This window comes from Mytilus galloprovincialis, chromosome 1, assembly GCF_965363235.1.
Source record: "Mytilus galloprovincialis chromosome 1, xbMytGall1.hap1.1, whole genome shotgun sequence".
NCBI classification, from domain to species: domain Eukaryota; kingdom Metazoa; phylum Mollusca; class Bivalvia; order Mytilida; family Mytilidae; genus Mytilus; species Mytilus galloprovincialis.
The window spans coordinates 45,564,069-45,578,553 of NC_134838.1; the positions used below are offsets into that span (position 1 = coordinate 45,564,069).

At 29.2% G+C, this 14,485-nt stretch overlaps 1 protein-coding gene across 4 annotated transcripts in view; it reads left to right on the plus strand.

The window, feature by feature from the left end:
* Positions 1-10,442, plus strand: part of LOC143075756 (uncharacterized) — a 95,077-nt gene extending 84,635 nt beyond the window's left edge. For all 4 annotated transcript variants that reach the window (XM_076251323.1, XM_076251327.1, XM_076251341.1 and 1 more), the window contains one exon: positions 116-10,442. In XM_076251323.1, coding sequence (XP_076107438.1) covers positions 116-1,185 — 1,070 coding nt within the window. In that variant the 3' untranslated portion in view covers positions 1,186-10,442. The remainder of the gene's footprint in view (positions 1-115) is intronic.
* Positions 10,443-14,485: the final 4,043 nt, after the last annotated feature.

A 14,485-nucleotide genomic window follows, 5' to 3' on the forward strand; every position in this document is an offset into this window, starting at 1 on the left:
TATAATAACTGCAGATCTCTCACTCTTGGGAAATAATAGTAAAATTAGAGTTGTAACTTAACATCTAGCTTAAATTGGATTTCTGTCAATTATTTTTGTCTTTATGTTTTTTCAGGAGACAACAACATTGCAATAGTTTTCTGTGCTGAAAACAATTATGTTGACAACATCGTCAGGAGTCTTGGGCAAGTTATAAGGGAGACAACTAATAGTAAGGTGGAAGTTGTATCGGATAATCGAAACATAGAACCAAATCGGAAGGTTGTGTTTGTTATCACTGAAGGAATACATCAAATTAATCATATATGTGCAGATGGAAATTTCGGCAACTGTAATTGGAATAGAGCCTTTAATTCGGGTTTATCTTTTCTTCAAAGAATAAAAGATATGAAAGATGTCGAACCAAACATGCTGCTTCTTTCACCTATTGTTTCTATAAACTGGCTTGATTGTTGTATGTTCAAGAATAAAAATGTGCCTCGTTTATATCAAATTTCAGACACTGAGCAAATAGATTTAGATTTAGGAAAAGTGTCATCATTCCTGGAGAGTATATCGTACAAAGACACAACTAAAGAGAAAATCAGATTAGATTTAAATGATAATCATGAAATCTTAACATTTAAAAATCATCTATTATCTTTATATCTTTACATGCGTGACAATCAGAAATGGTTCGATGATGACTTTCTAGGGTGTAGTACTGTAGAAGATTCCCACCAGACTCAACCTTTATTAGCATTTCCCGTGATGTATGACATGCACACACATCCATATGTGGATAAGTTCTGTCTCAACTATCAGAGTCCGCCTCATTTATCAGGTTCAGACCACGTCAAACCTCAACAAACACAGATTCATGGCCTAGTTCAGGCTCAACTTCATTCCGCAAAAACAAACTATGACAATCAAGACATTAAAGCGACGGAAATTGGCATTGAACAAGATGTTTTTGATAGTGGAATTTCAGATTCAGGTATCAAACTTGAAATAAACGCTAAGAATCAGAATCAAGGAAGACTTGACAGCGGAGTGGATTCTATACCTTTAGATGAAATGGCACCATTTTTAGAAACAAGACCAGAATTTTTCCCGCCAGACTCAGATGCAGACAGTTTAGATGTTGACGGACAATCTCTTAGTCAGCATATATGGGAAATTAATAAAAGAAATTTTCAAATTTGAAAAGTTGAAAACCTATGAAAGTTGTTCATTGCACTTAAAATGGTGGAGAGAACGGTGGAATGGTTGCAATTCAAATGAAATCAGATAGAAAAATGTCAAGCAATGAGTTTGGTAAATCATGATCGAAATTTTGAAAGAAGTTTGTTACAACATTAATCTTGATATATTGTATATGAACTTTTTTAACTGAATTATGTTTTTCGAAACTGGTATGTTAAAAAATGCCAAAAAGACTTCTGCTTTTTCTTTGAATTTAAAGACATGGACCCAGGGAATAATGGAAACAAATTCATAGATGTATTTTATTACTTGCTCAGTTAAAAGTTTTAGTCCCTATGTAGAAAACCTAGTTTGACTTATGACTATGTACAGGGTACTAAGTCATGCAAATTTTGAGAAATTGTGCCATTTTATTTTAGAAAAACTATAGAATTAGCTTATATAAGATTTTTTATCTTTCAAAAAGATAATAATAGAGTTCAAAAGCTAAGTATACAGGGAATATTTTTTAAGCCTTTTCTAATGGTTTATGATAAATCTAAATTAAATATGTATTGAGAGCTCACAAGGATTACTACAAATTTATCTTAATCGGGAGGTAAATTTTGATTCCACATTTTTTTGATGAATGTATAAAATTAACGTCAAAGGGATAATGGAAATAGTTGCGAAAAATGACCTATCAATTGCCATTACCTCTTGAAAGAGATAACGGTTAGGGCAGGCACTTTATGAATTAAACGTAATATTTTAAAGGATAAATGATGGAGGCTTTTCAATAATATTTCCAGTTTCTCTAAATATTGTAAATGACATTAAAATTGTGATATAAATGAACAAAATTGTGATTTGAATTATAGCGTCATGATAGTTTTTGGTTTTGCATGTTAATTGTTGAATTTGTGATTATGTTGATAATATATTAGAGATATTATTGTTTATTTCATGTGCAGAGTATGTTTCAACACAATAGTAGAATGATGTAATATAATCATTTTTCCAATTTAACATTTTGTATTGTTTTTTTTTTTTTTTTGTCCATCATGTGACTTTTGTCGCAGAAAGCTCGACATAGGGATAGTGATCCAGTGGCGGTGGTGTTAGCTGGCTTCTTAAAAGCTTTATATTTTAGAAGGTGGAAGACCTGGATGCTTCATACTTTGTATATGGATGCCCCATGTTACAAAATTTCGTCATCCACATGTCCAATGTCCTTGACCTTATTTTCATGGTTCAGTGACGACATGAAAAAAAGTTAATGTTAAATTCTCTCTTATTATAAGTAATAGGAGAATTATATTTGGTATGTGCGTACCTTGCAAGGTCCTCATGCCCGTCAGACAGTTTCCACTTGACCTCGACCTCATTTCATGGATCAGTAAACAAGGTTAAGTTTTGGTGGTCAAGTCCATACCTCAGATACTTTAAGCAATAGGTCTAGTATATTTGGTATATGGAAGCACTGTAAGGTGTTCATGTCCAACTGGCAGGTGTCATCTGACCTTGACCTCATTTTCATGGTTCAGTGGTTATAGTTAATTTTTGTGTTTTGGTCTGTTTTTCTTATACTGTATGCAATAGGTCTACTATATTTGGTGTATGGAATGATTGTAAGGTGAACATGTCTAGCTGGCAGGTGTCATCTGACCTTGACCTCATTTTCATGGTTCAGTGGTCAAAGTTAAGTTATTGAGTTTTGGTCTTTTTTCTAAAACTATAAACAATAGGTCAACTATATTTGGTGTATGGAAATATTTTATGATCTATATGTCAGTCGCGCAGGTTTTATTTGACCTTGACCTCATTTTCACAGTTCCTTGCTCAGTGTTAAGTTTTTGTGTTTTGGTCTGTTTTTCTTAAACTATAAACAATAGGTCAACTATATTTGTTGTATGGCAGAATTGTTAGCTGTACATGCCTGTCTGGCATGGTTCATCTTACCTTGACCTCATTTTCATGGTTCATTGGTCAATGTTTAGTTTTCTTGGTTAATGTTAAGTTTATGTAACAGTTGTAATAAAGCTTTATATTTAGGACTATCAGCATAATATCAATGATTAGTAAAGAAGGTGAGACATTTCAGCGTGTGCACTCTCGTATTTCCATTCCATTGTATATTTATAAGTTTAGTTTGATCTTTTTACTTCTGTATTTCCACCATTATGATATATGAACCATAAAAGCATGATATAAACAAAACAAAACCACATTTGCTTTATTATGAGATTTACTGTAAATACAATTTATTTTACATTTTAGTGTCATAGTTTGTGCCTAAACTATTATATTACAAATTTTGTTATTTTACATTTTTTTAAATAACTATAAGTTTACAACCTTTTGAAGACTACATCTTTGTAATTTTATGATGCAATCAAGCTCAAAGAAGAAGTCAACTTTGTCAATTTTACATCTTCTTGGAATTCAATAATTTAAAAAAAAAAAACTGTAATGGAAATAGTTGCCGAATAACTTGATTTTAAACATTACATACATGTGGATGAAATAAGAAATAGCATTTAATTGTCTTTTCCACTTTGAAAATTTTCCAGTTAAGCTTTTATGAAAATACTTATTTGAAAAAAACACAATACTGTGGATTCACTTATTGTCGTGGGTACCAATTTTCTGGATTAAGAAAAACTGACATGTTGATGGATATTTAATTTTGAGATTTTGACGAAATTTGTCATTCATGGAACATTTAATTTCGTGGTTCACCTTAACCAACGAAATCCACAAAAATCAGTATCCACCGAATAATAATGAATCCACGTATAAGATTGAAGAAGTCGTTTTTTCAATCAATAGCCAGATTTTTGTTTACCTCTGACAGATGTTACCTCTTATTCAAGAAAGGACCTCATGTTTATTTTATATATTTTAATTAGAATTTCATTTCTGGCCAGTTTACATCAGTAATATTTCTATGAAGCTTGTTGGTTGAGAGATAACTGTTAACTGTTAAAACAATTTTTAATACATAACTATGAATTTTATAAATTATTTATTAAGGAAATTATCAAGTTTGGTTAATATTTGATATTCTCAGGAACAATTACAGTGAATTATTTATTTATTTTTTCATTAAAGATACCAGTTTTTGTCGATTAAGAAATTTGTGGATACTTAATTTCAAAGTTATGACAAGATTTCAATGTAAGTCCACAAGAAAAGTGAATTTTGTTCAACACTGCATTTTGTGGATCATCTATATTCATAAAATCCACAAAAACATGTACTCCATATATGAAAAAGAAGTCAATAGCATTTGATAGAATCATTCCTTGCCAATTGATATAGTGTGTGAAAGGGCATTTCCTGCAAATATATATGATTGCTTTTTAGATCTTTATTTTATTTTTCACCGAGCTGTTACAATTCAAAATGGGGCATTTGGTTACAATGATATTATTTTCATACAGAGAAATAGGTCTAAGTCTGTAATATTCTAATGACCTTAATGTGATTGACATCTATTAACTTAAGATCCTTGGTTGAATTTTTTAAGGCATTTACTTTTTGTCATTCTTCAGTTTGGCTCATTCTTAAATTTAGACATTGGTATGTTTAATTTTAGGATTAAATAAGGCCTTCTCTTATCATTATGAATTTTATAATTTATTCTTTTCATTTAACGGACAATTTTTAAATGAAACTATGACACAACCATAAAATCAACCATTACAAAATCAGAAAAACATAGATAACCAAAGGAGAGGTAAGTTTTGTAAGAACTCCAGTTTACCCCTTTTATGATTAATCCCTTTTTTCCTTGTTATGTGGGTAATTTTTTTTTAACTTCTGAAAAGGATTTTGGTTGGACTTAATTTTTACAAATTCAGATACATAGACTTAACTTTAAAAACAATATGCATGGACTAAAATCATGATACATGTATTACTCTTAATCTTATAATCTGATTCTCAAATTATAAAACCTTGTTATTTAATATTTGTGTGCTGTATTTACTCTGGCTGAACATTTTATTAAGAAAAGATTTTTTTTTCGTATAGAAATTTACGGGCATTATATTTTATTATTGGGCATTTTCACCATTCAAAGATGAATATTTTTTTTGTTTTGTGCCAGTTTGATGGCATTTATTATGTTAGATTTTGTAATTTCACATGCATACAGTTTTGTTACATAGTTTTGTGCAATTATTATAAAATATTTAGCAAATTATGAGCTTTTTTATTTTAAGTTCATGATGAATCAAAATCATGCTTTTTCTCCAAAATGTTTTGTTTGCAATGTTATAATGTAAATCTCATAAACTATCAATTTGAAAATTTAAAACAAAAAATGACAAAATTAGCTTACAACATTATGATGAAAACTCAATAGTATTATGATAATTTATACTACAAGAAATTGCAATAATGACTTCAACCTCAAATTATTGTTAAAAGATTTTCTCTCATATATGCTCATAATTATTTCTGAAATTTTATTACCTGTTTTTCACATCCTTATTTTTCATCAGGTCAGAAGATTTAAAAATACTCAAGCAATTTCATTGATATTTAGCTGATTAATTAATAGATCTTTTTACAAATAGCTACAATTTATGAAATTTCCAGTAAGAATACTTCAATTAATTAATTAAATCTCTTGACAAATTAAAATCAATCTGACCATTTTAAAGAAATTTTCTGGTTTTTCAATTCTTTATTTGATTGTATAATTTGTTTAGGTTAGCTAAGCTATTAGCTCAGATGTAAGTGTAGATAAGTTGGAGTTTCAAGAAAAAAATCATTATTAAAATAACCCTGTTAGTTTTAGCAATATTTAGTAATACATTACTAATGCCTAAGTGTTTCTTGTCCATATTTCACTCTGTAAACAGTATTAGTATTAACCCGGTGCACACATTTGTATTCTCACTAATTCTATGTTCAAGTAAGTTCTTATATGTAGTAGAATAGTGGTAAAAACCAATTTTGTATTTTTTAGCTTTTTTGTATTTTTTGTTGCCTTATTTGTCAATTTTACAGTCATAATAGTTCTTAATTGAAATCCAATGGTTCCATTTATTTGATTAAAATAAACTGGAGTAAATTTTCTGTAGTAAAGATTTAAAAGTGTCAGTAAAATATATTTGTTAATGTTCAAGCTAAGGCATTACCCATTTTTCTTTACACTCACAGACAGTGAATCGTGTTGAAGAGAGAACTTTTAAAATCCAAATTACAAATCAAATGCATAATATACTTGAAAGAATTGGTATGTAATGGTAAAAAGGGTGTATCTGAATAACTGTATATTCTAATTATTTCACTTTTTAATACTATATTCACAATTTATATAGAATTTGTGTGTTATATATACCATGTATATATGTATGTGTCCATTTTGAGAGTAGAAAACAAATAAAATCTAATATTAACAACTAAAATGGTCATATAAGGCATCAAATTAAAATTAGTGCAGATTTAAGTTCAATATGCAAGACCATTTTGCATGAAAAATTTAACTATATAACTCTAGTATAGTTAAAAATTGGGGATGAAATCCTGTTAAAAAAAAACTTTGGCCATAAATCTATGAACGTTATTTTCACACAACTTTTATAGTATTTCAATTTTCAAAAAAACACACTTTTGCTGCTTCATGTGTATTTTGTGTTCTATAAAACCACTTTGCTCAAAATACCTCCAAAATTTCTTTTCTTTTTCTTTGATGTTGAAATAACTTTTTGTTATATATAGTTTTCATGCTCAAGTTGTTTAGTCAATAATGATTTATTTACAAATCAAAATTTGATGCTTTTGTTTGTGTATAAATGAATAAATGAATTAATAAGTATTTAAATTAGTTCTGTGTGACTGTGTTTGTCGGGTTTAGAAATCTCGTATGATAATGACATTTTCAACATAAATTAAAAACTAAAAACTAATTTCATAAGCTTTAACATGAATGTGAAATATGTAATGATTTTCTCCTGAAATCTGTTGTCACTTGCATTTTATTGCTTTAAAGAAACCAAAACTCAGATATTATACATCATGTATTTCCAGAAAATATTCAGTATCATATACCATTTCTTTAATCAAATACAAATTTAAATAGTGTCAACTATATTTCAAAACTTTTACCTCTTTTTTTGCCTTTTAAGTTAGTTTTGCCAGTTATTCAAAGCAAAGTGTACACATGTAGAAACATTTACATGTGAAAAGAAAAATAATTGAAAAATTTATGTACATAATGTTATGTTTTATTTTTAATTTTTCACAGATTAGTTCTTACATTTTTGTAGTGACTGATCTTTGTTTAAGACAATTAATTACTTGTATTAAATACTTCCTAGAAAGGATAGAAAGGAAAAAAAACCAGCCTTTAGACCGATTTCTTGCCATCTTCTGATTGGTGTACTATTGATAAATAACCCAGTTCTTTTTCAGTGCATGATTCTGTATTGCAAGCTTTTATCTTGATCTAAAACATTTTACCTCTTTTTTTTGCTCAATGTGTTTGCTTCCCTTCAGATTATGTAAAAAGCATTGATTTAATTTTGTAAATCAATTGTTTTTTCTGCACTATAGAGGATGCTTTTATTTATTTCTTCATTTTGTGAATGTCTTCTTTTTTCATGAAGTATTTCTGTGCATTGACATACATTGTAGTACATTTTCAGCCATGTTTTATGCCCAGTCAAAAATAAATTTTAATTTTCTTGTGGTAACAATATAGTGAAGAAGCTAGCATTTAATATTTGTCTGGTTTTTGAAATGACATTAAGCTTGGTTTGTTGAGCTTCTGTAGTAAAAAAAGAATTGTCCCCCCTTAGCCATTGTCAGGGAAGGAACATTTTAAACTGTATCCCTGTTATTATTGGAGGTAACTCAGCTTCTGTAAAAATAAGTTATGGTATGATAGCCAATGAGACAACTCCCCACAATAGAACACATTAAGTAGAAGTGAACAATAATAGGTCACCATACAGTCTTTTTTTTATTGTACATTGTAAAAAGATTGGTTAGAACATGAGACATATTTGTCTTTGCAAGGAAAGAAAAGAAAATAAATGAGAGCATTTCTCTATGTAAGAATTAACAGTGATATGCTGTTACATATCATTTTGTATAAATATTGGGACTTAATGATATCAAAAATACTGTACATTCAGAAATTATTGCATGCATTTATTATTGCCATTTTGTCATTTCAGACTTAAATGCGATTTTAATTTTTACGATTTTGAGAAAAATCCTGTTTAATTCATACAAAATATTTCAAAATGCAAGTTTAATTATTGCGTTTACAACTCTGTCGCATTTCTCTCAATAATTTCTGAATTAACAGTAATAAAAAACGAAATCTTGCCTTGCCACAATGATCTCAACGAAATTTTGAACAAATGACGGGTATGCATTTAGAGAGATATAGTAAAATGAAGTTCCTATTTTTTAACAATCTGATTAACATACATATCCTATGCCCAAAACTTGGTTTACAAGGATTAGAGACCACTCCGTTCTGCTTTCAATCGTCGTAATTTTTATATCAGCCAATGGAATTCTTGTCGACAGATTTTAAGTTGTATAACTGAACAATCAGAATCCTGTCATGTCTTTAAAAAAAAAAACTAGAACAGAGTTTTGTCAGATCTTTTGATTTCAAATTGTGGACATAGAATATGTATTTTAATAAGATTATATTTTCACCATATTTTCTGATGTCAACGAATTGCTTAACAGTGTAGATGTTGTTTTCATATACCATTAGACAGATAGAATTTGTCTGCACGCATCATTTCACATTTATAAATTTCTCAAGGATGTTGATGAAGAGGCACTAATGAAAATTTAATAAATTGATACTAGATAATTAGATTATTTAATTTGAAGTATTTAAATTTTAGCAATGATAAAAAAACATCCAATTATTGCCAAATATGCATGTCTTTATTAAAAGACAGATGTATGTGGCCTTCATGAAAATCCGAAAGATTTATGTTATTTTGTACAACTCAATTAATGTTGATATAAGATGTTATCGAGTTGTACTTAAACATCGAAACTTTAACATCTTTGTTGAAAAAAAAGATTTGATCTCATATATATATATAGTTTATCATGACATGTTTATATAATTAAGGTAAAGCTCCTATGTTTTCTAGACTTGCTCAAGTGGTTAAGAAATTTTCAAACATTTTATTTTTGTCAAAGATTTTCAGAGTAATTGATTTCTTTTTCAACTGTTTTGACTAGCTAATCATTCATTGAGAATGGATTGACTAGAAAATAACTTATCAATGCTTTTATATGTATAGCAGCTTTGAACAAAGTATAAAATGAGTGAAAGTTAGATTTTGTTAATTTATATGATTAAGAAACATATAATATTGAAATAATGTGTACTATGTGTTCTCTCTTTAACGGGCATTCCTTATTTTGTTTGTATTTTAACAACATTCCTTTATTTAATAAATTTCAATATCCTGCACTTCAGTAGTTTTATAACAAGTCTCACATGTTTATGAATTAGAAGAAACTTTTATGATTTATTTTAATCACTCTGCATTAAAAAAGATTCGTATTCTTTTGAACTGTAATCTTAAGATTTAAAATAATTCCTAAGGGAACAGTCATCTAAGTAGTTATGTTATGACTACCATTGGAATAATATGGGATGTAGTGTTATATCCCATATTTATGTCAATCTTCGGGTACATTCTTGTCTTATCCTCTTGACATAGGCTTTTGATAATTGGCATGTGGGTACATCATCTTATACCAACAGAATTGACCTTTGACCTCAGTCAGGTCAATAACTTTTTTCACTGGATTTTTGGCAACTGGATATAACCTTGGCAATTGACCTTTGACCCAAAAGTCCATCTTTAAGATAAATTATTAACCTATAATATTGCATTCATGTTTGTTTACGACAGATCCAATTTATAAATATTTTTTACATCCAAATTGAACAGTGTAAATATTCTTAGAAAAGAACTTAAATTGCATTAGTAGGATATGAATTTATGGTAAAGCAAGCATAGTCAGCTTTATATATATTCATGTCAAACTTTTTAATGTGATATTTGTTATGTATAATATTTTACTGAAGTGCAGAATATTTTTTATATCAACAGTGCATTTCCTCGTCTCATTTCACTGTATTATCTGTGACTGTGTTTTGGTGATTGTGATGTTTTATCCAAATTATACAAATGTTTTGACTCATGTTTTTGTTTGATGTAGTACATATATATTTTGATGAAATAAAACCATCCTCTAAAATCAAAGAATGATTAGTGTTCCTTTTTATTGGCATGAATACTTCTTTTAAGTAGGTGACTTGCTTGATTGGTTGATGTCTTGTCAAATAAGCACAGAATGGCTATATCAGCAGAGAACCAAAGTTAGCAAAGGTATTCATCATGTTTATCCACCCAGCAAAGCTTGTGAAAATAATTTCTGGTCAGTTACTGAAGTTTTTCCACAGGGCATTGTAAATCTATAAATCCCAAATATAGGCATGGAGACTGTCAGAGGCTCCAAAAGTATTTAGTGAAGAATGCAACATTGCTAAAGTTTGACTGGAGATTTGGTTTGTGGACAGTTCTTTACTTGTAAATTATTTATCATAATCTAGAAATCAGGCACACACAAAAATGGACATAAAAAGTAACGAGAATGAACACACTGAGATGTCTCTATTGATTTACTGATCGTTGAAAGTCTTTCAAATTAAAGTTTTACAGATATCACATAAGCTTTACATAGTCAAGATCCATGAAAATAATTAAAAGGAAACATGTAAAACCACAAAAACTTTCTGTAGACCAAATGAACCATAAAAATGAGGTCCATATCAAAACAACCCTTCTAGGCAGATATGTACACCTTACCATTATTCCTTACACCTAACATACTTGACCTCCTGCTTAAAGTAAATTAGAAAAGGACCTAATCTCAGAAAACTATAACTAAGGTCACACCAAATGACCCTACCAAGACAGGCATGTACACCTTACAATCATTCCATACACTAATATTATTTTACCTACTGCACTATCTGAAAAAAAAAGGATAACTTCATGAAACTAATAACAACTTATCAATAAAAGCCCTGCCAGATTGAAATGTATCCTTACAATCATTCTGTACACCAATACATGACATATTACCTATAGTATCTGACCTTAACAAATAAACCCAATCTTCATCACTGATCTATGAAAGGAGGTCAATGACCCATGCATAATGTATGATGTACACCTTGTTGTAGGAATCCCAACTTCAAAAGATAGTTATCATTTTATTCAAAATAAGCATCACAAAAAAATAGCATTATCAATGATCCATGTAAATGAGGTCAGGAGATTCCTGCCAGACATGTACACCATGAAATCATTTCATACACCAAATATAGTTGACCTTTGGAATCTGAGAAACAGGCATATCCATGAAAATACAATATTGATCAATGAATCATAAACATGAGTTCAAGGTCAGATGAACCCTACCAGACAGACATGAACACTATAAAATCATGCCATACACAAAATATAAATGACCTATTGCTTATAGTATCTGAAAAACAGACAATACCATGAAAACTTAACATTGTCCAATGAACCATGTAAATGAGGTCAAGTACAACAAACAGACATGTGAAAAATTAAAACATCATAACACAAATCATCTGCATATATACAAGGTATGAAGCATGAAGGTCTTCTATCCTCTGAAAATAAAAAGCTTAACCTGTGGCCAGATTGCTATCCCTATGTCTTTTAATCTACGACTTTTGCCACAGACGTGACAAAATAAACAGGATAGCTCTTAAAAGATAAAAAATTAAAATGGCAACACGACAACCTCTGACATGTCTTTTTTTTTGGTACTTTTTTGTGCCCCCTTTTTTCTATACATTGCAACTTTCAAATCTACAATGAAACTCAGAGACACTGTTGAACCAACTTTGTGTAATTTTTTTCACAAAGAAAATAGACAGGTAGTACTTTCATGTGTTGTGGTGCAGCTAAAAACAAAGAATAACTTCAATTAGAGTATTTGATTTTTGGTGTTTTTACGTCACTTTAGGCACTGCATTTAGGTTAATTTGTGGCGGCCAGTTTTTATTGGTGGAAGAAGTCAGAGTGCCCAGAGAAAACCACTAACCTTCGATAGGAATACTGACAATTCTAGTCAATTAAGATTGGAGTCGAGTGCACTCACACGTGCGGGCTTTGAACTCATAACTTCAGTGTTGACTATTGAATGCAGCCCAGATTATTACTATACGAAAAGAAGAAAACAGACTGATCAGATACAATGTTCAGCATCAATAAAATACATGAAAAATTTCATATATTTTATTTCAAAATAAAATAACAAAATTCTTGAAACTTAAATATATTCAAATATCACAGTTCAAATAATATAAGGAATTCTGATAGAAAAATTGCACAGAGGTATTTCTAAAAATATAGCTTTGTTATGGCATATATCAGTCCCATACAAGAGGGTCTGAATGGGGTTTACAGAATAGAGTATTTGTAAAAAAAAGTAGAATCAAGGGCAATAAAATAAAGAAAAGAGAAAAATAGGAAAAAATATAGAAAATAGAATTATGTGGTACTGAAATATAAAGAAAAGAGATTTCTAAGAGAATAATGGAAAAAATAGAGAAAGAATAGGGAAATGGTAACTAAAATATAAAATGAAGAAACCCCATCCTGACCCTTATACAAACTAACTGGACCAGTGAAAATAGTAACTAAAATATAAAATGAAGAAACCCCATCCTAACCTTTATACAAACTAACTGGACCAGTGAAAATGGTAACTAAAATATAAAATGAAGAAACCCCATCCTAACCTTTATACAAACTAACTGGACCAGTGAAAATGGTAACTAAAATATAGAATGAAGAAACCCCATCCTGACCCTTATACAAACAAACTGGACCAGTGAAAATGGTTTCAAGTCTGTTATTAGAAAAACATTTACTTAAAGAAATCTTTTTGATCAAATAGCTTTTTACTGATTCCTGAATAAAACAAAGTAGTTTAATAACAGACTTCTCATTAAAAATAAAATCCTGGACATTAGTTAAAGCACATTGAAGAAATAAAAAATGTAAAAACTTTTCATGGTAAAAAAGTCAGTAAAACTGATTTAGTTTTTAAGCAAAATCTTAGTATCTTCTAAACCCTCCAAATTGAATGCAATTTTTGTCATTAAAAAGTTCAGGTGCCATTTACATTGTTTTGACTCTGGGATCTAAGTCTCTATTTCTCAAATGTTTAGTTTATGAAACAAATAAATTAAATTAACAAAAAAATACCAAAATGTTCAAGTATCAACATACCAGGCAAATAAACTGACTTCAAAACTATAAACATTTGAAAAATATATGGACAAACAAACCATTAAATAATGATAAAGCTGGTAACAAATATTTTATAATACTCAATTAACTTACTATTTATTGTTTTCACAATATGACTATCAAAATGTTTTTGTTTAAAAAAAATGTATAGATATTAGAAAATTAAAATCAATTACACATAACAATCATATGTATCACAGATTTGGTACTGATGATAACATATTAAATCAAATAAGCAATTTAACTACCAGAAAATAAAGAATATAAAAATACACTGACGCTCGCTTACTCATGTAAAAAGAATAGCATTTTTGTTATAGAATTTGACTTAAATCTTATGGTTCTTATACATGTACTTCAAATTAAAAAAAAATACTGTTTTACTATGACTGTTTTCAATTAAGTAAGAAAAAAGTATCCATACAAGCATGAATAAGAATAACTTTACATAAAATTCAAACATGTATTTTGCACTTTAAACACCATTATTTTTTCCTTACAGTGTGTAGTGCTTATGCAAGAGGCTGTGTCCTTTCAGATTGTTTATAATGGGCTAAAAATAAATTTATAAACTACAAACATTTCAAAAACATGGTTGAAGGTGTAAAGCAAAATCAGCACACTAAAACTTTTAACCTTAAGGATGTACTTAGGTGAGGTTAGGTAAAAATTAAGAAATTCAGAAATTAATTTGATACTATAAGCTGGTAGAGCATCTATTAAGGATAAAGATAAGCTAAAAATATTGATAGGTCATGGACCTCCTTTTTGAGATATTTGAAATTTAAAATATGGCGGGAAAAGGCTGACTTGGACTTTTACCTTATATATGCATTGGTACTATTTGGGTCTCAAAACAAAAGAAAGAAAATTAAGAATCTTCTAAAATTTTGGTAAATGGCCTGTCATGAGCTATTAAGTCTAATATGAAAAAATAAAAGGGTGTTATG